This window comes from Typopeltis vanoorti, chromosome 11 (assembly GCF_054136105.1).
Source record: "Typopeltis vanoorti isolate ZY-2024b chromosome 11, IOZ_Tvanoo_1.0, whole genome shotgun sequence".
In the NCBI taxonomy this organism is placed as follows: domain Eukaryota; kingdom Metazoa; phylum Arthropoda; class Arachnida; order Uropygi; family Thelyphonidae; genus Typopeltis; species Typopeltis vanoorti.
The window spans coordinates 55156534-55182951 of record NC_143559.1 but is presented as its reverse complement, the minus strand read 5'-3'; the positions used below and the strand labels follow the sequence as shown (position 1 = coordinate 55182951).

The window sequence follows — 26418 nt, the reverse complement described above, 5'->3', positions numbered from 1 at the left end:
AAATTAATAATAGAGAAAAGAAGAGAATATAATTTAGAAACACATATTGCATTTATTGACTTTGAAAAAGCATTTGACAAAGTTAAAAGAAACATATTATTTAACATATTAAAAGAAAGACAAATACCAAATAATATCCTAAAAGCTATCACAAGTATATATGAAAATAATCAAATACAAATAAGATTAAATCACAAGCTATCATATACAAGAGAGATAAACCATGGGGTCCAACAGGGATGTCCCCTCTCAGCAACTCTTTTTAATATCTACTTAAATGAAATAATAATAAAATGGAGTAAAAATTTACATCAAGGAATTAAACTTTCACCTACAGTAACTTAAGCACTCTCCTCTTTGCAGACGACCAAATAATAATTACAAATTCTGAAGATAACTTACAGAAAGCTATTTTAAATCTAAATGAGATATCCAAAGATTATGGTATGATAATATCAATGGAAAAATCAAAAACTATGGCCTTTAAAGGACAAGATCCAGCAAGAACTAAAATAGTAATAGATAACAAGATCTTAGAACAGGTGAATTCATTTAACTACCTGGGATGTATGATCACATATGAAAATGAAAAAGATATAAACGTAAAAATTGCAAAATATTTAAAAATAACAGGTGTAATTAACTCTATATTTAAACCAAACCTAGTTCAAAAACAAATCAGGCTAAAAGTATACAATACATTACCCCTACCGATCTTAATGTATGGAAGCGAAATCTGGACAATAAAACAAAAAGACAAACAAAGATTAACAACAGCAGAAATGAAGTTTATGAGAAAAACTGCAAAGTATACCCTATTTGATCACAAAAGAAACGAAGATATTATGAAATAATTAAACCAAGAACCAGTAATAGAAAAAATTAAAAAATATAAACATAAATGGATGGAACACGTTCAAAGAATGAAAACAGAAAGATTACCAAAATAAGCCTTAAAGTACAAGCCATTAGGAAAAAGAAAACCAGGACGTCCTCTTAAACGATTCAACGATGACTTCTAAGGTCGGAACAGGCCATGCTAGGCCTAAATCCTTGATATGTATGATGATGATGACCAGGATTCTGTTAGATTTATTAATAGTAGAAGAAGATATATACGAAAGACAAGAAATATCCTACAAAATATTAATAAAATTAAATCAGGATGACATTTTTTTTTTTTTTTTTTTTGAGCCTATATACAAGAAGTTGGTTGTTCAACCTACAGTATGTTAGTAGCAGGTATGGGAAGTGTGAAAGGAAAAGGAGAAACTTGTAAACATTTAATTTGAAGGCCTGTATATTGCATTCCTTGGGAATACACATAAGGGAGGAGAACTGTTCCACAATACAGCAGTAAGAGGGATGAAGGAGAATTAAAAGAAACTTCTTCTGTGGCTTCAAGTATACTGTGAAGGGATGCTGGGTGGCAGTTCCACATGGTGCAACAGATTTAGTACAGAGTGGAGAAATTACACAGGCCTGCAAAATTTTCGAGTCATGAAAAGTTGTCTAGAAACTTGCAACTGTTTCTGATTTATTTTTGACTGCTGATTTCAAATATCTTTTCCATTTTTCTCTATCACGTAAGGATTTTTCACAAAATGGATCTCAATATTACAGTAAAATAGCTTTAAAAACGCATTATATTAAGGAAAATAACAGTATTTTTTAACAGTATTTAAAATTTTCATTTCAAAACTGTTTACATTTTTGAAATGAAAGTATTGGAAAAAATTTTTTTAATTAAAGATTAATCTTTAGTACATTGTGGTGTATTTATACTTCATTGTGGTGTCTTTTTTCTCCAAAGCTTCTTTTTGAACTTTTTCTGTGAAATTCTATTCCTGGGTTGTCTCTGTGCAACATCCAGCAACAGTCTGCCATAATGTTGACATTTCCATCTCCTTGATGTCTTGGTGGAATTGCTCTCCTTGCTGTTCGCTGATAGTTCCCAGATTTTCAGGAAAGTAGTCTAAATGAGAGTTGAGAAAGTGTACTTTTAAGCTCATAGAGCATCCCAAATTCTTGAATTTCTATAGCATGTCTTCCACAATCATTTTATAGTTGGGGTCCTTGTAATTTCCTAAAAATTTGGTCACCACCTCTTTCAAAGCTTTCCATGCTTCTTTTTCAACAGCTGCCATTTTTTCTTCAAACAGTTTATCCTTCATAAGTTTCCTAACTGGTGGAATGTCTGGACTGATAAAAATACCTTCTTTCAATTTTGCTGTAGATAATCCCGGAAATTTTGCACAGATATTTAAAACACTCTCCTTCTTTCAACAAAGCCTTGACAAATTGCTTCATCAATTCCAGCTTTATGTGAAGTGGGATTTTTTCCTGAGCAACCAAAGTTTTGTGTAACACATTTTTACTTCCAGGTTCTAATGTGACTCTTTCTGGCCATTCCTTCTTGATCCAATGTTGCTCTCAATCTCAGCTGTCCTACTTGCACAAAAAAGCACGGGTGTTTGGTGTATCCTCTTTGTTGTCCCAAAATCACAGATATGACTAAGATCACCGCAAACTGTCCCAAATGAGAATGAAGGCTAAATTTTCGTATTGTTCTTTCAAATATGCTACTACTTTAGTCGTTGACTTAGTAGTCAACGACTAAAGTTCAACTAAAGAATCACACAAGAAAATGTAAGTGTCTGTGATAACAGGAAAGTCAGCCATTACCTCAGTGAATAAGATTCAAAGTAGCCACCTGGATTTTTATCTACATTCCTATGATTTAGCCTTAGACTGCAATGTCTAAGGCTAAATCATAAATGTCTAAAAATCTGATGGAACTGACACTATGACTGTCGCAATGTGGAGTTTGGAAAACTTTGGCAAAGTTCAGTCATTCTGCCAGCAACCAAATTGCCTAGCTTGACTTTTACATTGGTGGGCTTGTTAGTAGCCATGAATATATATATATATATATATATATATATATATATATATATATATATATATATATATATCCCCCTTCTCCTCCAGCCATTAGATTGCAAAAACCAATTAGAATTGAATTAATGTAAGGTGTGGTTGCCGCCCCCCACACACACCAAAAGAAAGGGTTATTGAATTATTCTAAATTAGAACCAAAGCAACCAAGGCTTTGAGAAGAGTGTTTAACATTCGTTAATTGGGTATGTTCTGGTTGGTTTGACTATTGTACAGGATGAAGAACCCAGGTTTCCAAGAGGAAAATATCCTGCCACCTCTGCATTCAGAGTAAATGCCAAGCCTCCATGAAACTAGACACCATTATGTATGTTTTAATGCATGATGGAATACTACCACTTCGCTTAGTGGAGGTTTGAAATAGGTAAAAAAACGAAGTATGGGCCCCAGAGCATACCTTGCACCCCCCCCCCTCCCATTTCTTCCAGTATGAAATATCAATGGGTTTTCAAAGTTATGCCACATGAACACACATACATGATGGTGAGAAGAGGAAGAGAATATTTCTTTCTTTCTACAGTACAGCTATAAGTTATTCTACAAACTAGCATCTAGAACCCACTGGAAACACTTTGGGAATCCTATTAGATATATGTGTGTGTATGTGAATGAGGAGTTATTACTGAGGCCATGATCTGTAGAGTAGTTTGATGAAATTCTCCATTGTATGGACCAGAAAAGAATCCATTACTATATGTATATATTTCATGTCCCTCCCAGTTTTAACTTCAAACAACAACCATGAAATGTCAAGCAAAGAGAAATAGACTTACACACAGAATATGGCAAACTCTTAGAATCTTCCAAATCAACTTCATAAAACATACACACTTGGTTCCAAACATTCATAAACATACATTCTTTCCATTCTTCATAAACATATATGGTCTTAGTTCCAACCTTCTTAAGCATACAAAGTCTTAATTCCAACTTTCCTAAGCATCCATACTCTTGCATGTAGTCTTAATTCCAACGTCAACAATGTTCATTTCAATCTCCAGTCTACAAAATGATAAATTCAAATTTCAGATTCTTCAAGCATTACTCATGCCAGTTTTCCTAATTATGCATATGTTTGCTCTGATTGTCAGAGAGAGAAAGAGAGAGCTTGCCCAGTTGACAAGAGGAAAGACATGTACTGCCATTCTCCTGGATTTTGCAAGATGCTACATGATGTTGATATTTAGGTTGTATTTTCACAGGATGCTACATGATGTTGATATTTAGGTTGTAATATATGGAGTTAGACATCCAGCTGGTGAAATGGATTGAAAATTTGCTATCAGACAGATATCAGAAAGTTATGTATGGTGAGTGTGTGTGGGGGGGGGGGGGGGCAGAAGAAAAAGGAATGTCACAAGTAGGGTTTCACAGGGCTCATACCTGGAACCTTTGCTTTTTAACCTTTATGTCATTGATAATAATATCATAAAGGTTAAACAGGCAGCAGCAAAGGCAACAATCAGTCAAGGAAATCTTGAGCCAAAGCATTTTTTATCAAGGAAATTAAGGTCTGAAAACCTTTGGTATGAGATATCATGTGACAAAAGTGCATGTTCCATCCTTCTTATGGAAGGCATCATGATGCATAATGTACTGCGGAAAGTTCAGTCAATAGAGGATGCCAACTGAGGTTCAATAATCTGAATAACAGATCAGGATTGGATGTCTGTAAGGTGCCGATGCACATTGTTGACACTGGTATTAAGCTCTGATGTTGGTATACATAACTTGCTAGTATGTTGGTGAAGTCTATGTAGAAGTTTTTTTTTTCTTCTTCTTAATGGATTTTAGGCCAGGTGGCCTGTTCTGTCTCATGCCATCTCTTTCTTGGTCTTCCTATTCTTCTTTTTTCACTTATTTTATATCTGTATAATATTTTTTGGTAGTCTGCTGTTGTCCATTCGATTTAAATTTAAGTGTTCTATTCAAATTCTTTCTTCTATCCAAATTCAAGTTTTTATTTTTTTGGTTACATTTTTGATATTTTTTAAAATTTTGTTTTCTTTGAGATTTTTTTTAAACTGCATTAGCACTAATTTTTTATGCTATATTTCATGTTAGGTAAGGAAAGTTCATAGTACTTGTGGACGACTCCCACAGGTAGTGTCTAGATCCTAATTAAAGTTGTGTTGTCAAGGCCAACACAGCTTATCCTAGGTTGTGTTGGCCTTGACAACACAACTTAGTAGATAAAGCAGTGGCAGGATTATTCACCTGCCAGTGAAATTATTGATGTAAGGTGCCAATACTTCTTTCATTCAAGGATGCAGCAGTAAAGTTGTTTCTGCAGGCTAGCCACCTGTAAAGCACAGGACCAAACTTGTTGGTAACATTCCAGGAAGCTTCCCAGTCAGAATGTTATCAACAGGTTTGGTCCTGTGCTCTACTGCTAGCTAGCCTGCAGAAACAACTTGATTGCTGTATCCTTGAATGGAAGAAGTATTGGCACCCTACATCAATAATTGCAGTGCGAAGCAAGGCCAGCATATCCACAGCGAGGGAAAAGGAAATGAAAACTTGAGAAATGAAATATGGCAAAAGCCATACGTTTGAATTAAACTTTCACACAAATCATACAATTATAATGAGAAAATCTGTTATATCAGCTAGTGGGCTGAATTACATAATCATAATCACATTTGGCTGAGTGGTTAGCATATCCACTCTCCAGCCAAAAGGCTGCAGGTTCGAATCCCGCCGTGGGCATGGATATTTGTGATTGTCTGTGGAAAAACTAGTGGTGGTGGTGGTGGTCGGTGGCGTTGGTAGTTGCTGTCATTTGGTGGATTGAGTGGTGGAGACAGTATTGTAGAGCAGGTGTCCTCCCTCGATGAGTCTTTGAACTCCCTGGGGGGGGGTCTAAATCAATTTTATATTTAAGCTCCTTGTTAAAAATTATTTCTTATTTCATAATCATTTATTGATTTTGATCATTCATCTATATAATTGTATAGTTGGTTTATTAAAAGCATGAATAAAATGCAGAAAAAACATCACTCTAAATATTCAAGAAAATTAAGTATGTAACCTGCTGGTATGTGCTTTGAATACATGGACGGAAGTTTTTTTAGATATGTCATGAATCCGTAGATTCTCTCCCTCTCCTCCTATGACAATATGTTCCTGTAAAAATAAACAAATAAAGCATTATATATAAAGATGGCATTATATAAAATGTCTATAAAGAATTCACATTTATATAAGATTATTATATAAAGGTGACAAATACTGAAAGATATTCTAGATGTCTGGAGCAACATTCCCTCTAAGCAGTGAGTGTGCAAGTCAAAAAGGGGAGTGCACAGGCCTAGTAATGGTACACATAACATTTTTGCTTTTAGGAATTCTAATTTATCGTCAAGAGTGCACAAGCCTAGTAACTGTGCACACAAATTTTTTGATTTTAGAATTTGTAATTTACAGTCAATGTTTGAACATACCATAAAACAAATTATATGGTAAATCATGCTTGTCACTTATTTTATTTAATTTCTCCAATGTCTCCACTCCAATATTACTTTAACCCATTCCAACTTAATACATTCTAATTATTTACTTGTAGCCTGCAGCAGTGGGCAAACTGATGGGTACATCAGCAAGTTGCTGTAAATGGTAATGGATTTTTGCAGCTATGTGAATTCATGCAAATGAATCACAATTTTACAAGTTTATAACTAGATGGAAAAAAATGCAACATTAATATGAGAAATATTACACTGCTGATTTTAGTGCATTAAACCCTCAAAACATCACTCACAGTTGAAATTAAAGCGGAAAAGAACTGCAAATTTGTTTCAATTTGAGTGGCAGTACAAATGTGTTAAAACAGCAATGCCAACATTGCCATCAAATGAAGGGTTTGTAGCTTGTGATTTTTGCTATGGAGAGCACAGGCTACTCCATCAATGAGCCCGAGACTTGAAACTTGCACACAAAATGTTTATATGTGCAGGCAAAAATTAGAGGGACTATTGGTCTGGAGTAATTAATTTGATGGGCTTTTATATGAAACAAGAGACATAATGGTGATAGAAAATATCAAGAAGAATGCACTCAGGCATACATAAAGATATTTGAAGTAGTAAAAAGCCATCAAACCTGAAATGTGGAAATGCAGTATGATATCTGATCAAAATTGCTCAAATGTGGAGGTATAAAATTTTTACAGGGGCTGCACTGTACAATTCAAAACATAAGGTCAGAAGGTTGAATTCCAGATAATCAGAGTATAGTATAGCTCTCACATTACCTATATATAAAACGCATAAATGGCACTTGTGATGTGCGCATTATTGATATGCTAAAATGAAATGTAAAGCATTTGAGAATTGATGTACTTACTAGATTCTGATAATTTGTAATAATTTCTATCTTCTTTATTGTATTTCATATTGTTAAGTGTTGAGATATCTGTCATTCTTTGTAAAGACATTCTCTATCCACTAACAGTGACACCATCTCAGCCATTACTACCTAACTTCTCGCTTGCCAATTATATGAAGTGTGCATGCTCACCGAGGAGATTGATGGGTAACTGACAGCTGACAAAAAGAGTGTTAAGAACCAGAGTAATGAGAAAAAACATGTAGGGAGAGAATGGAAATTTGAGAACAGTGACCAGCGAATGTTTTTTTGAAAGTTTTTAAGAAAAATGTGAAAGTTGGGAGAATATTAACAGAAGATGCCAAAAAGGAATCGCAGCATTGTGAATCTTTAAACCGGAAGAGTTGGGACTGTCAACAAGTGATTAAAAGAAGATATTCTGAGTACAACAAGTAAATAAAAGAAGATATTCTGAGTACACATTCTAATTCAACGTTCAAAGAAACGCTAATGAAAAGTTTTGTCTTCTGTTCTAAAGTACACCGGATCTAGTTATTATTCTATTGGAAAAAGTGATGGTATTAGTAAAATTTGAAACTCTAAAGTAGTTTAACAAGGAGCTCTAACTTGATACTTTTATTTATGAAATAGTAAAAACTGTTTCTCTCGCTCATAAAGGGGTCTTCAATCACCACAATGCTCATGTGTGGGCCCATGAGAACCCACAAGATGTGCGATCACATGTTGCACAACAACACTTTGCCATTAATGTATGGGCAGTATCGTTGCTGACTGTTTAGTCGGTCCATACCTGTTACCACCCCGACTGGACTCCCAAAAGTATTGGACCTGTCTGGAAGAAGTTCTGCTGGATTTACCAAACAATGTTCCAATGACACGTCGACAGATGTGGTTCCAACACGATGGGACTCCACCCCATTTTGGAATTTCTGCGCATCAGTATTTGGACAGGTCCCTTTTGGGGCTCTATAGATTGGGCGTGGTGGACCCATCGCATGGCCCCCACGCTCACCTTATTTATCGAGCAGTGATTTCTTTCTGTGGAGGATCCCCTCAAAGCCATGGTGTACGAAATGCCTGTTGCCTCTGACATGGACCTCGTGGCAAGAATAGCCATCGGCGTTGCTAATATCCGGGAAACTCCAGGTATTTTCGAAAATGTATAGCAATCATGCGTCATTCAGTGTCAGGCATGCATCACTGCTAATGGTCGTAACTTTGAGCACCTGATGTGAAACCATATTATGTAAAAAACTTTGTTAGGTCTAACTACTATTGAACTGTTCAGTTACGCCTAACAAAGTTTTTTACATTACTTATTGCCTTGTGTTATTTCTGAATCTTTGTGTCCCTGTTAGTACCTTCCAGTGGCATTTCCGGTCATGCTTTCCTATGTGAATATGGTTGATTTTGATGTTCTCTACCTCCCCTCAAAGTTTGTACATGGAATTTTGAACCACCCTCTGTGTGTGTGTGTGTGTGTGTGGATATATATTTATCTTGAGTGAATCATTTCTGCAATTCTAAGAAATAAGTTATTTTCCTTCACATTCACTATGAGTAGTACAAGGATGTGGTAACACTAATTGGTGCAACTGATATGAATACATCAAATATGTACAGTTAGAATTCATGAAAGTGAGCAGAACTATTGAAGGTGGTAAAGGTCATTTAAACAGGGGAGGCTTGTTGCCAGGATGGCAAGAAAAAGACCCAGAAGAAGTAGATCAAAATAAATTAAAAATGCCAAGAAATAATATATTCTTGGTTTCATCCTTCATCCAGGTGTATGAATCGAAGTCACTTCATGACTGGACTATTTGTATGTAGAGGCTAATGACGTCTATCTGTTGAATATAGTAATAATATTCAACAAATATGGACTGTTTTGTACTTTGCTAATGTCAGTGACTCTGAAAAACACAAACCACAACTGGAGAAAGCTATCTTTGCTTTAGAAATTACATGTAGAAATTAAGTCTATATTCATCTATGGGATCAAAAAAGTATCTGGAAACAAAAGAGTTATTTCAAGAGAGGTTAACTCATCATTTGGTACCAGAAGTAAAGGTAAACATGGAAAGTCCTGAACTTTCAACAAACAGTATAACTTGAGTACAATATTAAGAAATACCACTATAATCAATTTTGCATATGAAATATCTTCAGGACCAGGCTACTTGCCCATACAGACAGCTCATTTCACTTTAAGTTGCTCTGGTATCCCTGTCATGAAAAACTGAGAATATAATTTTCTTGTTAAGTATGATTTACATAAAAAAAAACTTGCTGCCATTATCATTGAGTCATATTTATTGAAATCTTTTAATTTTTTATTTTTATAATATATATTAACCCTACAGAAGAGGTCTTAATCTATAGCACAACAATGCTATGGAGGAGGGGAACGGGGACAAACAGTCAAAGAAAAAGATGGAACTGGAATGTATTAACAAGTTTCTTGAAAAGCTGTGGGTTATGCTTGCTAGGTGAAGCAAAATGGGATAGGCTGTACCAAATAAAGGTATGCAATGAAGATAAGGAAGTTGGTTTAACATGTTTCAAGTTGAACTATAGTGTGGATATTGATCAAAACTAAAGTGTTCTTAAATTTAGAGGAAAGTAGAGGAATAATGTTGGCCAGTTAAGTGGAGTAGCACATATGAAAGTAATATATAATAAAAAAGGTATAATGCAGAAACAGAGCATCTATGAGAAAGTGACATGACAGGGCCTACTTAGAGATATAGAGGGGGGGGGAATGCCTTGCCCTCTTTTGTATCATCCCCAGAGGTTTTAACACACCCTTAAGTGCCCACAACTTATTCTTACATTTTGTAACCATACTTCTGTGATAAGGTGATTAGCCCTACGCATATAAGTATACCCACGACCTCTGCGTGAGATCGTGGGTATCACCTACGGGAATCCCTACTAGGCAATCCACCTAATATGCAATCCCTACTATCACCTACTAGGCAATCCACCTAATCACCTATTAGGTGGATTGCCTTGTCCTCTTTTGTATCATCACCAGAGGTTTTAACACACCCTTAAGTGCCCACAACTTATTCTTACATTTTGTAACCATACTTCTGTGATAAGGTGATTAGCCCTACGCATATAAGTATACCCACGACCTCTGCGTGAGATCAGCTAACTTACCTTCAATCAAAAAGCCTTGATTAAGGTTCTTTGCACCCTAGATGGGATTCAAACCCAGATCTTTCCAAATGAAGGGCAGGATCAAAACTAAATGAACTATGGAGGTTTCTGCTCTTCTGTATAATCAAGAATTCTTGAGACAGTTTTGTTTTGGATACACAATCCAAATGTGATAATATTCTAAGGTTGACCAAATTTGAGATTTATGAAGCGCTAAGAGTTGAGCAGAAGAGAATTAGTGTTCTGAATTAAAGAATATACAAGGTTTTTTTTTTGGGGGGGGGGGCGAGGAGGTTATGGATGTGATATGTTTATGCCAGGATAAGGTAGATGTGGAAGTCAGCCCAAGAAAAGAAAATTGATCTTGAATGGAAATCAGAACATTACCTAAAGTAAGGAGCAAAATAGAATCTTTCTTCCAGATAAGACAAGATTATGCTTTGATAACAGTTAAATTTACTAGATTATCATTATCTCACTTGAGAATGATGAGGAAATCAGTGTTTAAGATACTAATTATAAAAGATCTTGAATCATTTTGGTACTATAGAGAGTGTGAGTGACAGTAGAGGCTGTGGTACTCAAGCACTGACACAGAAATCTGATGAGAAGATGCCATCCACCATGACACAAGAAAAGACTAAAAGACCAGAGGAAACTGGCAATCCAACCACAAAGGAGTGGAGGAAAAATATATGTCTAGGAAATATGAACAGTGTCCACCTGAGATTCTCCATATGGTAGGAATACTTCTGCTTCTTGTACAAGCAGAAATTAGTTTCAGAGAAATAAAACTTCTAATTACAGTATTGAAGATACAATATTGCAGATGATCACAGATTTGCTAGCTCCCGTAGAAGTTTTTCCACACTAATTTAACTCTGGTGTTCTTCATATGTAAATATTCTTACTACCCAATGTCAACAACATTCGGATTGATATTTTTAAACATTTCACACAATAGAGTGGTGTTTAAGTACTGTATACAAAGGAAAGAAAGAGTCATTCACTACCAGAAATTTTAAGTGCAGGAATGCATCCTGCTAATTTCATTAGCACTTCCTCTCCATTCCTCTCTTTTCCTTTCAAGAAAAACAACACAGTAAGTACTCGTCTTACTTTATATAGATTTATACAGATTACACATGCTGCAAATTATAATTTAAAGTCATTTTATTTCTACTTTCTCTGCAATTCTAAAATAAACGTGTCAAGTAAATAATGAACAAATAATGAAATAAATTCATCATTTCATTAATTAAGACACAGAATTTGAAATTAATACAGCAGAGACAAGAAAAAATAAAACATAGCAGATATACACTTGAATATAACGATAATAAAATTATTATTATTATTTTTGCAGTAGTTTATTGGTGAGTCTCTCTTTCTTAATATCATTAAATTTGTATAATTTCTTAATGTAATCAATCATGTTTTATCAGGTCTAGAAAAGTTTAGGAAAAAAAAAAAACTTAACTGGTAATGTATGAATTTACTGTGGTGCTAACCAAAAGATAATACATTTTAACATGTGTAATTTTACTCATCTTTTACTCATTTGGCTTATTACGAAAAAAAAAAAAAAAAGCTTAGATATATTAGTTAATTAAAACAAAACAATTAGCCAAGAAACACTTCAGAAATTTTTTGAGTTTGGATGAAACCTCTGGTTTGATAGGCAAGAATTTCTTCATTATTTTACAAATGCCTTTTGGAGAAAACTCATTATTCATTGCATTTTATTTATTTTTATTTTTATGTTTTTTTAGCAAATGCTTCTATCCACAGACAAATGCTAAGCTATAGAATAACATGGAATGTGTTAACATAACAGAAGAAAAATCACTACTAAGAAACCATATTTTCCTCACTTTACTTCAATTAATATCAAACGTCAACTAGGTGCATAATATAGCAGCCAATAATAAAATAAAGTTTCACAAAAAACAGTTACTCTTTTGTAAACTTGACCCATTTTATAGTGCATACTTTTGTCTTCCATCATTTGCTGAGAAATATCATTATTTTCTTTTATAAACTACCGTTACTTTGGGAAGCCAAACATATTACAGGTAGTTTACACGAAGGGACATTTTTTGCGTGTGCATGCACTATGACAGTGGTGTTCAACCTTTTTTACTACACGAGCTACTTTTCTATAAAAAGTTATTCGGCGATCTACTCTCTTATAAGTTATTCGGTGATCTACTCTCTTATATAGATCATGTTCCCCCAACCTGATATCTGATTACGCACAAATAAAGAACTAAAAAAAAATACGCAACTAAAAACTTTATTTGTGTATTTAAAAATTTATTTGTCACTTTTAATTATTTTAATACAACAAAAAAAAAAAACAAATATATTGGGATAAAATATTTATTTCTCTATTTTGGAAAACCAAAGTTAGAAAAAACAACAGATTGATTACAAACTCACAAGTTACAGGAAATGCTGGTTCATTAAAAAAAAAAAGTTAATGTGAAATTTGGCATTGTTTGGACCTCACAATATTTTCATAGTCAAGTTGATATGAAGAAGTGGTCAATCACACACAATCATCCAAATGATCATTTGTAATTTGGTTTCTTAATTGATTTTTTATGACAGTCATATCTGAAAAAGCGGATTCTAACAAGTATGTCAATCTGAAACATGACAGAAATTTTCATGCAATATCAGTTAATATTGGGAATTTTTCATGTGCATACTTCCAAGTGACTTCATTGTTTATTGATTTTAAATATAAACTATTCTGAATGTTTATTATCTCAAGTTCTACTTCAGCTTGATTTATATCAAACAGCCTACTAATTTTATTTGAAATTTCTGTGATGTTCAAGTTTTCTTGAAATGAATTATTGATAAAAGATACAACCATTTTAGTTTTATTAAAATCTTTAAATCATTTCTTCCTCAACTAATTCTATTTCAGGAATAAATTCTTTTAAATCATAGCGAAGCATTTCGCTATTATTTAAAGGATATTATTTTATTGAACTTAACATGTCAATTAAATTTTTATCTCTACCTTGTAACTCTAAATTTAAATTGCTTAATTTCGTACAGAAATCTACTAAAAATGATAAGTGTAACAACCATCTTTTATCACTCAATTGTGGATAAATATCTCCATTTTCATCAAGAAAATTTTTTATATCGTTAATTAATACAAGAAACCTTTCTAAAAATTGACTTCTGTTGGGCCAGCGAACATTATTGTACAACAGAAGTTCCCTATCATCATCATCTGCCTGTAATTTAAATAACTGCCATTGCAGGGCTTTTCCTTGAACAGAATTTACAATTTTAAATGTAATATCCAAAACATCTTTTGTGTTTAATCTTTTACTACACAGCACTTGTTGGCGAATAATACAGTGACAGGCATATAGGAACATTTTGGGAAAATTTGAAGAAAAGAGCAAAACCAATAATAATGGTAAGCATTCACTGAATTTCTTCTGAGGACATGGACTAGTCATTACTAACACCATGTTTCAACATAATGATGTGCAAAAGTTCACATGGAGAGAGTTAAAAAATCTGGATATTTGTCATCGTTTTTACATAATGAAATGAAGTCTGATTTATTACCTATCATTGCAGGAGCACCATCAGTAGTAATAGACACGAGTTTAAAAAGCAGTTTTAAAAATGCTGAAAAACTGTCTTCTCCCCTAGTCCTTCCCAATAATGGTATAATTTTCAAAAGTTCTTTACTTGAATAATCTTGAAATACCGTGCAAATAAATACCATTAACTGAGCAATATCAGTGAAGTCGTTTGATTCATCAAATTGTAATGAAAATGCAACACACTGGTGAATGTCTGACATTAACCTAGCCTGGAAACTTTTCTCTGGCAATTGGAACTCTTCCTTTCGGCAATTTGAAACCTTGTCTGCGGCCTAGAAGTAGTCTCTCTCTCTCTCTAGCGATGTCTCGAACCGAGAAGCTCCCTTCTGGAAGCGGGAAACTCCTCTCTCAAGCAACGTGGTTCCGGGCAGTCTCTCTGACGGCGACTCTGGACCAGGCAGCCTCCTCTCTGACAGCAATTCTGGAACCGGGACCCCTTCTGCTTGCTTCAGTCCCTTTTTATTAGGCCTCCTCTGAGACCTCGCATGAAGTCTGGCAACCCCCCAAAGAATCGGTATGAGTCTTTCATCTTAAGTTTCAAGTTCGGCATGCCTTTTGTTCTCCTCCGCTTTCTTTCGATTGTAAGTCGCCGACCATCGGAAAGTTGTCTGAACTCTTTCTGACTGACTTCGGAGATGTTTACACTTAGAGCCTGCAAGCTTTTCTTGTACATACAAGTTTCAGTGACAATCTTTCTAATGCTGCCATGTACAGCTTCGGTGACAAAAAACATTGCCTTTGTTTTTAACACACTAACATATTCTTATTAAAGCAGTATATACAGTTAGCTTCAAAAGAGTTATTTACAAAAACATCTAACACAAACTATACCGAGACAAACAAAGTTTATTTTTTTACAATATTCACACGGGACTTAACCTAAGTAAAAAATCGATGTAATGTGCTTTGGAATATTTAATATTTAAGCTACAATCGAGTTATTACACTTTGCTTATAATCGTATTCACTCAGCTCACTGTTTGACTTCCACTGATCTAAATTAATTAATTTACCTGGACTCATAAGAAAATTACTGATTTGACAATTTTAACGAAAAATAAATAAACAATAGCAATACACTTAAAGCGAATTAAAAATAATACAAAATAATGATAAATAAAATATTATGTTTTCAGTTTTAATTAAATTTGTAAGTAAGGAGGAATACACAAAAGATCGACCAAAAATTGCTCCGCGATCGACGGGTTGAACACCCCTGCACTATGGGATAGTAAGAATCACTTCATGAATTGTGTGCCAAATTTCTGTAGGGTGATGATGATGATTTAAGGTTTTAATGGCAAAGGACAGCAGAGGTCATGCTGCACTGTATCAAATGTTATGGTAGTACATAAGATAAGACAATCACAAACATCCATGCCTGCAGCAAGATTTGAACCCACAATCTGTTGGTTGGAGTGGGTATGCTAACCACTCAGCTAACCAGGCTGGGATTTTTGTGGGACATTATCTGTAGGTAAGAGTATGGCTCAATTGGAAATTGGCTCACACTAGCAATATTAGATTTAAATAAGCCAAGACAAAAACAATAGCTGTACATCACTGTAAATATTAGTCTCTGTTCAAGCAGAAATTGTTAATGATCATTGTGATAATCTTTTAACTGTCGAAAGATGAATGAGAAGAACAATTATTTTGAATTAGTACTGTGTTTCTACAGCAGTCAGGTCCATAAAAAACATTATATGAGGATTTTCTTTCAACCATCATTGATCACATATTTACCTCTTTTTTTCTTTAGCAACATCTGTTCCAACAGGAACTGTCGGGTGAGGTGGATCTCTCCATTTCTATCCTCCCAAATTCTTCCTTCATGAATAAACACTGTGCCAGTTCAGGATTCTCTTTTCCAGATCTCCTCTTATCTGGTCTCTTCACCTTTTCCGTGGTCTTCATCACTTCCCCTCAAATTTCATTTCATACATTCTTTTTAGTATCCTTTCTAAGTTCATTCTCATTACATGTTCAAACCACTTCAAGTGAGAGTTCATACACATTCTTCAACACTTTAGTCCTTAATGTCACATTTCTTATTCTATCTTTCCTTTTTTCTGCCAACATTGTCTTTAAAACTTTCATTTCCATTGCTTGTATTCTATTCATGTCTAAATTTTTCCTCTCCTCTAATCTGATTCATCTTCATTTCATTTCTTTGACAATCATGTGTCCTTTTTATATATAACTATGAATGGAATAACAGAGCTTGCACTGAGTATAAATCACTTTTTCTGTGTCTTTAAAAATGACTGCAACTTGCTTCACTTGGTTGTGTTGATGTTAGCAACAGAAACAGCTGAAGCAAGTGATTTTTTAAAATTTTTGTTAAAAATTAGCACTACACGTAAATGTAAACAATCCACAACTTATATATATAAACAAGCAATTAACCATGCAGCTCTCACAATATAAATGACTAACAACCAAAAATGGTAATTTGAAACAGAATGTTTAAGTTTACACTAATTTACACAAATAAAATTCTGTAGAACATCTGTAAGGATTTTCTGATAGTCTAAAGCAGGGGTTCCCAACCCTATGCTCGCGGGCACCATGGCATCCATCGACTAATTTGTGTGTGCCCGCCGCTGTTCAACCGTGTGCCGTATAGTATGCAACAATTCATGGCATGCCAAATGACGCATGCGTTAATGACACATGATGAGTATTAAATGCATTCAATGTAAAGTAGACGTGCATTCGAAGTTGTTCATTCCAGCTGAAGAACTGGAATATGATCATATTCTCCTAATTATGAAGCCCTGGCCAATGAAATGCAATGCCAAAGATCACACTAACTTACATATATATATTTAAATTTTTATATAATATAAACTTTTAAGTAATAAAACATTTGATTATAATGTAAACTTTGTATGTATTCATTTAACAAACGAATTCAAAAAATTTGCTTGAAAAAATAGATGGTGCCCATCACCCTACCAGTATTTTAGAATGTGCTCTAGGAAACAAAAAGGTTGGGACCCCCTGGTCTAGAGTAGGAAAATGTTGTGCAACTGAACCAAGATGGTTAAGGTGTATACAGTTGGGTATTAGTTTGAACTACTATCATAATACATGGAATTGCATTATTATTACCACCAAATCAACTGTGTATATGATAACTATAACAAATCCACAAACAAACATAATATTATATTATATCGAGTCATGTACATACGATAATTTTCTTCTCTACTGTTTGTCTAAAAATTACTGAAATAAATGAGTAAGATTCAAGATGTCCCTCAATTAAATTTTGGTTTCGATTCAATTCATATTCAAATGAAATGTTTTCTGACAATCTGATTGTTCTCACATGTAATTTTTAAATTACATGTGAGATCAATTACTCACAAATTTTAATCAAATAAAAATCTACTTATTTTTATTTGATTTGTGGAAAGAATTTTTTAAAAAAATATATTAAAATAACTTACTGTAATAAAATCTGCACAAGTGACTCTCTTTTCAAAATCCATAACATGAATGACACTAGCAGTCTAAGGATATGAACAACAAATTAACATGTTACCTCTAATGATTTTCAAATTTCATCAAAATTTAAATTATCTAAATTACAATTTTTTAAATTCTAAAGCTTATATATGAAAAATAAAATCAATTTTTGGATAAAACAGAGGATTTTCATTAGGATATCCTTCTAATGAAAAACATTTCTTATATATTCAATAGAAGAATAATGAAATCCTTATGCAATCTATGAAAGTAATTATTTTTAACTATTATTATTAAACCTCTAAGGCAGTGTTTCTCGAACTTTTTTTGACTACGGAACACTTCAAAAATCCTGAAAGTTTGACGGAACACCTTGGTTATTTTGTAATGTATAAATTAATAATTAATTGGTAATTTAGCTGATTTTTTTATTATTAATCAATAATTGATAATTAATTATTGATAAATATTTATCATAGGAAGTCTTTTATCACACACACACACACACATAGCTGATCATACCATAACTTGAATGCATTCACTGTCTCTACACTCACCACATCAAAGCAATGCATTCCAATCAACCACTCTGGACAAAAAATCTACTCTTATCCCATTGCTCACATTCTTCTTACACAGCTTCAGGGATAGCCTCTTGTTCTATTCTTATTCTATGAAAATTCTGATCCATATTATTCTGGTATAACACCTTACCAACTTATATCTCTCATTCATTTCCCCACTCATCCTTCCATCCACTAGACTCTGAAATTTGCATTCCCTCAATCTACCTTCATACTCTACATTCCAGAGACAGAAACCATCATCATAATCAAATTCCTGCCATGTACCCTCAAGGGGTGTACAAGATATGATAGTACTGCATGAAAAATTTACATCATTACTAACTTCCTAGTTACAATTTTCCTCCAGATCAGCCTGTTACTTGTCAAGACTCTAATATTATCAGATCTTATATTTCTGTCATCTAAGGCACTTTGTACCACATCAATCCACCTATATCTTGGTCTTCCTCTGGGTCATTTTCCTGCCAACCTGGCAGAGAACACTTGTTTTGCTAATCTTTCCTCGCCCATTCTATTTAAATGACCATACCACCTGAGATTATCTTTGCTAATGCATTCCTGGATGCTGACAACGTCAAGTTCTTTCCAAATATACTCATTTTTTATATGATATTGCCATTGATGGTATCTGTTCATGTCCCTAATCTTTTTCAGGACTCTTATATCTGCGGTCTCTAGTCTTTGGTCAAGTGTTTTACTTCTGACCCAGCTCTCAGACACATAAGTTAAAACTGGTTTGAAAACAGTCTTGTATACAGCTAATTTAGTATTCCGACTAATTTCTCTCTCATTCCATATGAATTTATTCAACTGACTTCCTACCATACCAGCTTTATTGATTCTGTTGTCTATTTCCGTATTTAATTTATCATCTTCACTAAAAATCGTGCCTAAGTAGGTGAAATGTTTTACTTGTTCCACAGGTTCTCCATTCACAATGCAGTAGACATTTTCATTGTCTTTGTCTTTTTACTGCTGACCTTCATACCATATCTTCCATTTAGTCATGTAATCTTGCAGACTTCTAGCGGATTTATTCAGAAGTATAACATCGTCTGCATAAACCAAAGAGCTGACAATAACATCTGCAATTTTGATATCATGTTTAATACCACTTTCCTTCATAACGTGATCCATATAGATAAGGAATAACACAGGGGATAATGTACATCCCTGTCTCACACCAGATTTAACATTAAACCATCTTCCTGTACTAACTTCAATTCTAGCTGCCAACTTATAACTCAAATACAGACTAAGTATTACTTGATATAATGCCCCATTGACGCCATATAACTGTAGAATTTCGAATAGCATCTCTCTTGGCACCTTGTCATATGCCTTTTCCAGATTGACAAAACTTAAATACAGATCTTTGTTATATTCCCATGATTTCTCAACTATTTGTCGTAAAGTGAAGATCTGATCCTGACAGCCTCTATTTGGCCTGAATCCAGCTTGTTCTTCACCAATTCTTCTGAACAGTTTCTCAAGTATATTTGCATAAATCTTACCAAGAACACTCAGTTGGGAAATACCTCTGTAATTCTCACATGCAGTTTTATTTCCGTTTTTATATATGGGTACGATGAGAGCTCTGCTCCAATCATCGGGAATCCGTTCCTCTGAACTATGCAGCGCAGCCACTATAAGACTTTTATACCACCATACTTCAGCATTTCTGGTCGAATATCATCTACACCTGCTGCCTTTCCACATTTCTTTCATGGCTTTTTTTCATGCCGCTCTGGCTGAATCAATCAAGATTGTCTTCAAGGCTTGCCACTGAATCTCCAATTTTTGGTTCCTGTTCTCAAACCCTTTTATTTTTTTTTCAATAATCGTTGTGTATTTTAGTCTACAGTTCACATCTGAGAGCTGCTCAACTTTTATTCGCTTTAAAACTTTCTTACATGTTATTCTTTTCAATATGAAATTCAATTTTATCCTGCTCAAGACTAAATAGTGATCACTTCCAATTTCAAATCCTCTGTACACTCTGGTGTCCTGCACCAGGGAGAAAACATCACTATCAACAATAACATAGTCAATGAGACTTTTCTTATTTCTTGCTTCTTCTATCCATGTGAATTTGTGCACATTTTTATGTTGGCACATGGTGTTAGTAATAACCAGTCCATGTCCTGAGCTGAAATCTAACAGGTATTTGCCATTATTATCAGCTTTGCTCTTTTCTCCAAATTTTCCCAATATATTTTTGTATGTCTGACAATTATTTCCTATTCTACTATTTAGATCCCCAACATTAGAACTGGACAATGAGACTGATTTGTGCCTTTTTCATTGTGTCAGCTGCTTTCTCTAAATCCTCAAAAAATACCTCCACTTCTACCTTAGTAGAACCTTCTGTGGGACCATAGGCACAAATCAGTCTCATTGTCCAGTTCCCCATTCTGATATTTGCCAACATCACTCTACATGAAACTGCCTGCCATTCAAGAAGATTAGCCTCGTAATTAGTGTTGAGTACTATGGCTACCCTTTCTTTTCCTTGATTGTCATTGCCTGAATATAACATTTTGTATTTACTGCTCAGAAAGATCTCACCAGTTTTTGTCTTTTTCGTTTTAGTCACCCCTATTATGTTGATATGGTACTTATCTAATGAGCTAGCTCCATTTCTTTGCCATTCAGGCTTCTTATGTTGATAGTATCGATCTTTAACTCTGGTGATGTTGAGTTGGGGTGTGTTTTCAGATTTGTTTCAGTAGCTGACTTTTCGCCCTGGTTCCCTGGCGAAAACAACGGGGGCCTTGTTTAACTGGGCAACGCCCCAGCCGGCATGAAATTTTGTCATGTTGTACCATCATTTTGTATTTTGGTTTAAGCCAATAAGAATACAATTTGATCAGCTAAATCTCAAATCGCCAGCCCATCCTCGTTCGTTCAGTATCCAGGTAGATACCCAACAGGGTGCACCACGAGAAGGTGAGGATTGGACATTAGGTCCTAAGCCCTGGTCGATTCTCCGTATTCTTTTAAAGGCTATGTGGAGGTCTCCTCTCAGTTATACAGATTTGACCTTTAAGCACCCAGAGACCAAAAGCACTTTAGTTAATCATCTGTGATGCCGTTCCAACATCTATTTATTCTTTTGAAAACTTGGTGACTGAATCTGTAAATAGTAATCCATATATGGTCTAATCGAAAGCTTATACAATGGAATCATAACATCCTAACACCTACATGTTTGTGTTCTCTGCATCATTTTAGCAAAATGACCCAGAAATTTCAGGTCCTTATCCACCAACACCTCTAGTTCCCTCGTCTCCTTCACCTCCTCTAAGATATTCCTACCAATCATATATTCTGCATCCTATCTGTGCTTCCCAAACTTTAAAACATTACACTTTGCTACATTGAACTGGCAGTCCATTTATTTGCCTATTCAGAAAGTTTATTGAAGTCCACCTGCAAGACTACAACATTCATTGTACCCTTCATAGTACTTCCCAACTTTGCATTGTCTGTGAGCAACTGTATATCACCATTCAAGTCCTTTCGATATCATTTACGTACAAATTAAATCAAAGGGTGATATCCAGAGGAGGAAAGTCACCAAAACAAACCTGAGGGGCACCACAGGTTTGTTTTGGTGACTTTCCTCCTCTGGATATCACCCTCCCCTCCCACACATAACTTGCTAATATCTATTAAACAACCAACCTCTAATCCAGTGCACTAATCTACTATCCCACCCCCATCTATTCCAGTTAAATTAATAGTGTCATGTGGCAATCTATCAAAGGCTTTAGCAAAATCTAAATATACCATTGTGTATGCTTCCCTTCTGTCCAATTCTCATCTTGAATCTTATTCACTTCCTGCAGTATAGCACTGTCAATATAGTACACAGTCTTATATTTCTACACTCCAAAATGCAATACCTTGCACTTATTAAATATTAAAACTACAACCCCCACTCCTTTGCCAAAGTCAAAAGTCTATTTAAATCTTCTTGAATGAAATTTAAATTAAGCAGCAGTGCTACTTATAATTTTCCCCTACTCTGCATCATCAGCAAACAAGTGAACATCCCCAGTCAGTCCACATGATATATTGTTTACAAACAGGTTAAACAGCAAGGGCCAAAAAACAGAACCTGCAACAGAACTATTGGCATACCCTAGGGCATCGTTTCTCAATCTTTCTAAGGACAAGGCCCAGTAAAATGACAAAACAATTCTACAGACCACTAAGTTATGTAATTTTTTTAAAAACCTATGTGGGGATTACCAACATTTGAGAAAAACTGTGCCATTTATAACATAAAATAAATCTAAAAGCATATTTTGAATACATATGGAAACATAATTAATTAAATTGGAAGTAAACGATTAAAAGTGTATCATCACTGAACAAAGTTGTAATTTTTATTAAACAAATAAATAATATGATATTATTATGTTACTACTTGCTTTTAATGAGATGGTTGAGCTTCTCAGCCCATGGAGAGATGCTAGATAATCTGGCTCAATATTGGTCAAATTCAGTCGAAGATCGGCACACACTAAGATGATTTCTGTATTTTGTTTTTATTTGAAGGAGTGATGAAAATCCTTTCTCACAAAGATAGATACATTGTAGAAAATTGCATGACGATTCAATGCTTCTTCAGATAATTTGGGAAATTCACTTCTCATTGAAGGCGAGATCCAATATTGAGCCAAAACAAGATCACGGAATTCCATTATAAGCCCACTTTAACTTGAAAGCTCAATTAACTGTTCTTTTTTCGATAACGAAAGGTCGTTCTTGTGACTGTAAGCCTGGAATGGATCAAGAACACAGAATTTTTTTTATGAAAGTTATTTCATAAATGTTTCCAAATTCTGTTTCAGTTTTGAGGTGGTCACAAACCCTTTCCAGAAACTCAAAAATATCATTTTCCACTAAAAAGGATTCCAATGTTGGAAAAGGTGCAAATTGTCTGTCTTCATCATCATCAAATTCCTGACATGTACCCTCAAGGGGTGTACAGGATATGACAGTACTACATGAAAAATTTACATCATTACTAACTTCCTATCTACAATTTTCCTCCAGATCAGTCTGTTACTTGTCAAGACTCCAACATTATAAGATTTTATATTTCTATCATCTAAGGCACTTTGTACCATATCAATCCACCTACATCTTGGTCTTCCTCTGGGTCGTTTTCTTGCCAACCTGGCAGAGAACACTTGTTCTGCTAATCTTTCCTCGCCCATTCTGTTTAAGTGACCATACCACCTGAGATTAGCTCTGCTAACGCATTCCAGGATGCTGACAATGTTAAGTTCTTTCCTAATATCCTCATTTTTAATATGATATTGCCATTGATGCCATCTGTTCATGCCTCTAATCTTTCTCAGGACGCTCGTATCTGCGGTCTTTAGTCTTTGGTCAAGTGTTTTACTTCTGACCCAGCTCTCAGATCCATAAGTTAAACTGGTTTGAACACTGTCTTGTATACAGCTAATTTAGTGTTCCCACTAATTTCTCTCTTATTCCATAAAGAATTTATTCAATTGACTTCCTACCATACCAGCTTTGTTGATTCTGTTGTCAATTTCTACATTTAATTTACCATCTTCACTAAAAATCGTGCCTAAGTAGGTGAAATGTTTTACTTGTTCCACAGGTTCCCCATTCAAAACACAGTTGACATTTTCAATGATTCTGCCTATTTTCATTGTCTTTGTCTTTTTATTGCTGACCTTCATACCATATCTATTACAACAATTATTCAATTTAGTCAGGGAATCTTGCAAACTTGTAGCGGATTTATTTAGAAGTATAATTGTAAATATTCGATGCAACAAGAATAAATTTTGTATAACGAACGCATCGAGTTTTTACAGTTAGGCAGAACCCAAAACACCTGTAAATAGTCTTTTCTCTTAACATTTAGTATTGTATGTAACATGTGTAAAGTGCAATGTGAATTAGCTATCTCTTTGAACAAAAGATGTAAAACTTTTAAGGCTAAGGGAAACACTCTACAGTCGGAACGCCGTTTGAAATTTTGTTTATAAGTTCAACCCTAAGTGACCTCAAGGTTAATGCAAAAAGGGGGTGGCAAAATTCAAACGGATGTTCTGCTGGCTGACTTAATGAGATTAGAACACGACGACGGAGAAGAAAGGACTTGTCGAAAGTTCCAGAATCATATGACAATGTAAGGGATTCGCGTAAGTGCACGGGGTTTAGAAAACCAAATCCAGGGTCTCGAAACTGATGGAATATAAAATGGGACTTCCAGAGACAAGGGAGTTTTTATTGCACAGAGAAGAAACGAGCATACGAGGAGACAATGTGATAGAAAGCCTGAGAGTGATGCCCTGCCGTGTCAAGGAGGAAGCCATGTCACGAGCCGTCATTTAGCCCATAAGCGTACATGACCAGGGGATGAATCAGCTGAGGAGCAACCGAACTTGTCTATGAGCCATTCTGCTTATCTAAGTCCGTGAAGGCCCTGACAATTCGTGACCCTTCGCCAGTGTATTAACACACCGATGAATTGTCATCCACATCCCGCGAGCCAACCTGATGAATGGCCGGTATCCCAAGAACCTGAAGGAGGAGAGATCAAAAACCCGAGACGAAGAAAAGGAAACATAGGTAGTCACAGCCAACGGAATTGGAGAGTGCAACCCAACAGAAGACAGCCCATGTGAGTTAAAATATTGTTTTACTTAGACTGTGTGATGCTATAAGAATAGGTTGTAGAACTGGAAAAATGCATGCAAGAGGGACATTAATAGCCAGAATAACTTTTAGAGACTTGTTCTGTCTGGATTTTGATGATTGCATCTAAGAATGAGTATAGCTAATTCCTAGGAAATATTTTGGGTTATAATTTTTATCTAATGCCTGCATATAATCTTGTATGATTTTTCTTAACTGTATTATATTAATTGAAGAGAGATATATGCAGGCATTAAGAAGTTTGTTAAAGTTTGTTAAATGATAATTCTTTAAGCTAGATAGAAAACATGATGTGTGCCTTGTATTAATTGAAGAGAGATATATGCAGGTTTTGAGAAGTTTATTGATGATAATTCTTTAAGCTAGATAGATAACATGATGTGTGCCTTGTATTAATTGAAGTAGAAATATATGGAAGTTTGTTTTTAGAGTTTTTTTTTGAGAATTACAGAGGATCACCCTCTGTCTTATAGTGTAAAATATATGCCTGTTTGTTGACAATTAAATCCTATGTTGCATTTTAAATTAAGTTTTTGCCTGATCTTATTTTTAATTGCAATGCACTGATCTTAAATAAAAATCGAACCTTGGCGTGAAACGTTGGTATAAATAGTAATTGAGAAAAGGGCCAGGACTGCAAGCAAATTAATAACTTGGGGACAATAAAGAGATTTAATAACCTACTGGAAGTACAATATTTCTTGCACCATATTAAGGCATGGATGGCGCAGTCATAAAATCTAAATAAATATTTCCATTGCTCTCGGGTAGAAAGAGTATAGAATACAGAAGGTAGGAATCTAGAGTATTAAAAGGAGAACGTATAAAATTAAATGCCGAGAATATTACACTGGCGCAGCAACAACTGGATATATATTTAAGGAAAGAAACTTGAATATATATAACAGGAAACACAACAAAATATTACAATATCACAGCATCGACAGGATATATAATAAGAAACAATGATATATTACATAACGTCGTCCGCATAAAGCAAAGAGCTGACATTAACATCTCCAATTCTGATATCATGTTTAATACCACTTTCCTTCATAATGTGATCCATATAGATAATGAGTAACAGAGGGAATAATGTACATCCTTGCCTCACACCAGATTTAACATTAAACCATCTTCCTGTACTTCCTTCAATTCTAATTGCTGACTTGCAACTCAAATAAACATAACTATTGCTTGATATAATGCCCCATTGACACCATATAACTGTAGTGTATTGAATAGCTTCTCTATTGACACCTTGTCGTATGCCTTTTCCAGATTGACAAAACTTAAATACAGATCTTTGTTATATTCCCATGCTTTCTCAACTAACTGTCATAAAGTGAAGATATGATTCTGACAGCCTGTATTTGGCCTGAATCCAGATTGTTCTTCACCAAGCTTCTCTTCAACAATTCTTCTCAACCGTTTCTCAAGTATATTTGCATAAATCTTACCAGGAACACTCAGTTGGGAAATACCTCTGTAATTTTCACATTCAGTTTTATTTCCGTTTTTATAAATGGGTA

The 26418-nt window shown here is 34.6% G+C and overlaps 1 protein-coding gene across 4 annotated transcripts in view; it reads right to left on the bottom strand.

Annotated features, from left to right (window-relative positions):
• Positions 1-26418, bottom strand: part of LOC150101594 (p21-activated protein kinase-interacting protein 1-like) — a 182238-nt gene that overhangs the window by 62754 nt on the left and 93066 nt on the right. For all 4 annotated transcript variants that reach the window (XM_090400702.1, XM_090400703.1, XM_090400705.1 and 1 more), the window contains 2 exons: positions 17570-17632; positions 5990-6084 (listed from right to left, as the gene is read on the bottom strand). In XM_090400702.1, the coding sequence (XP_090256828.1) occupies positions 5990-6084; positions 17570-17632 (158 nt within the window). The remainder of the gene's footprint in view (positions 1-5989; positions 6085-17569; positions 17633-26418) is intronic.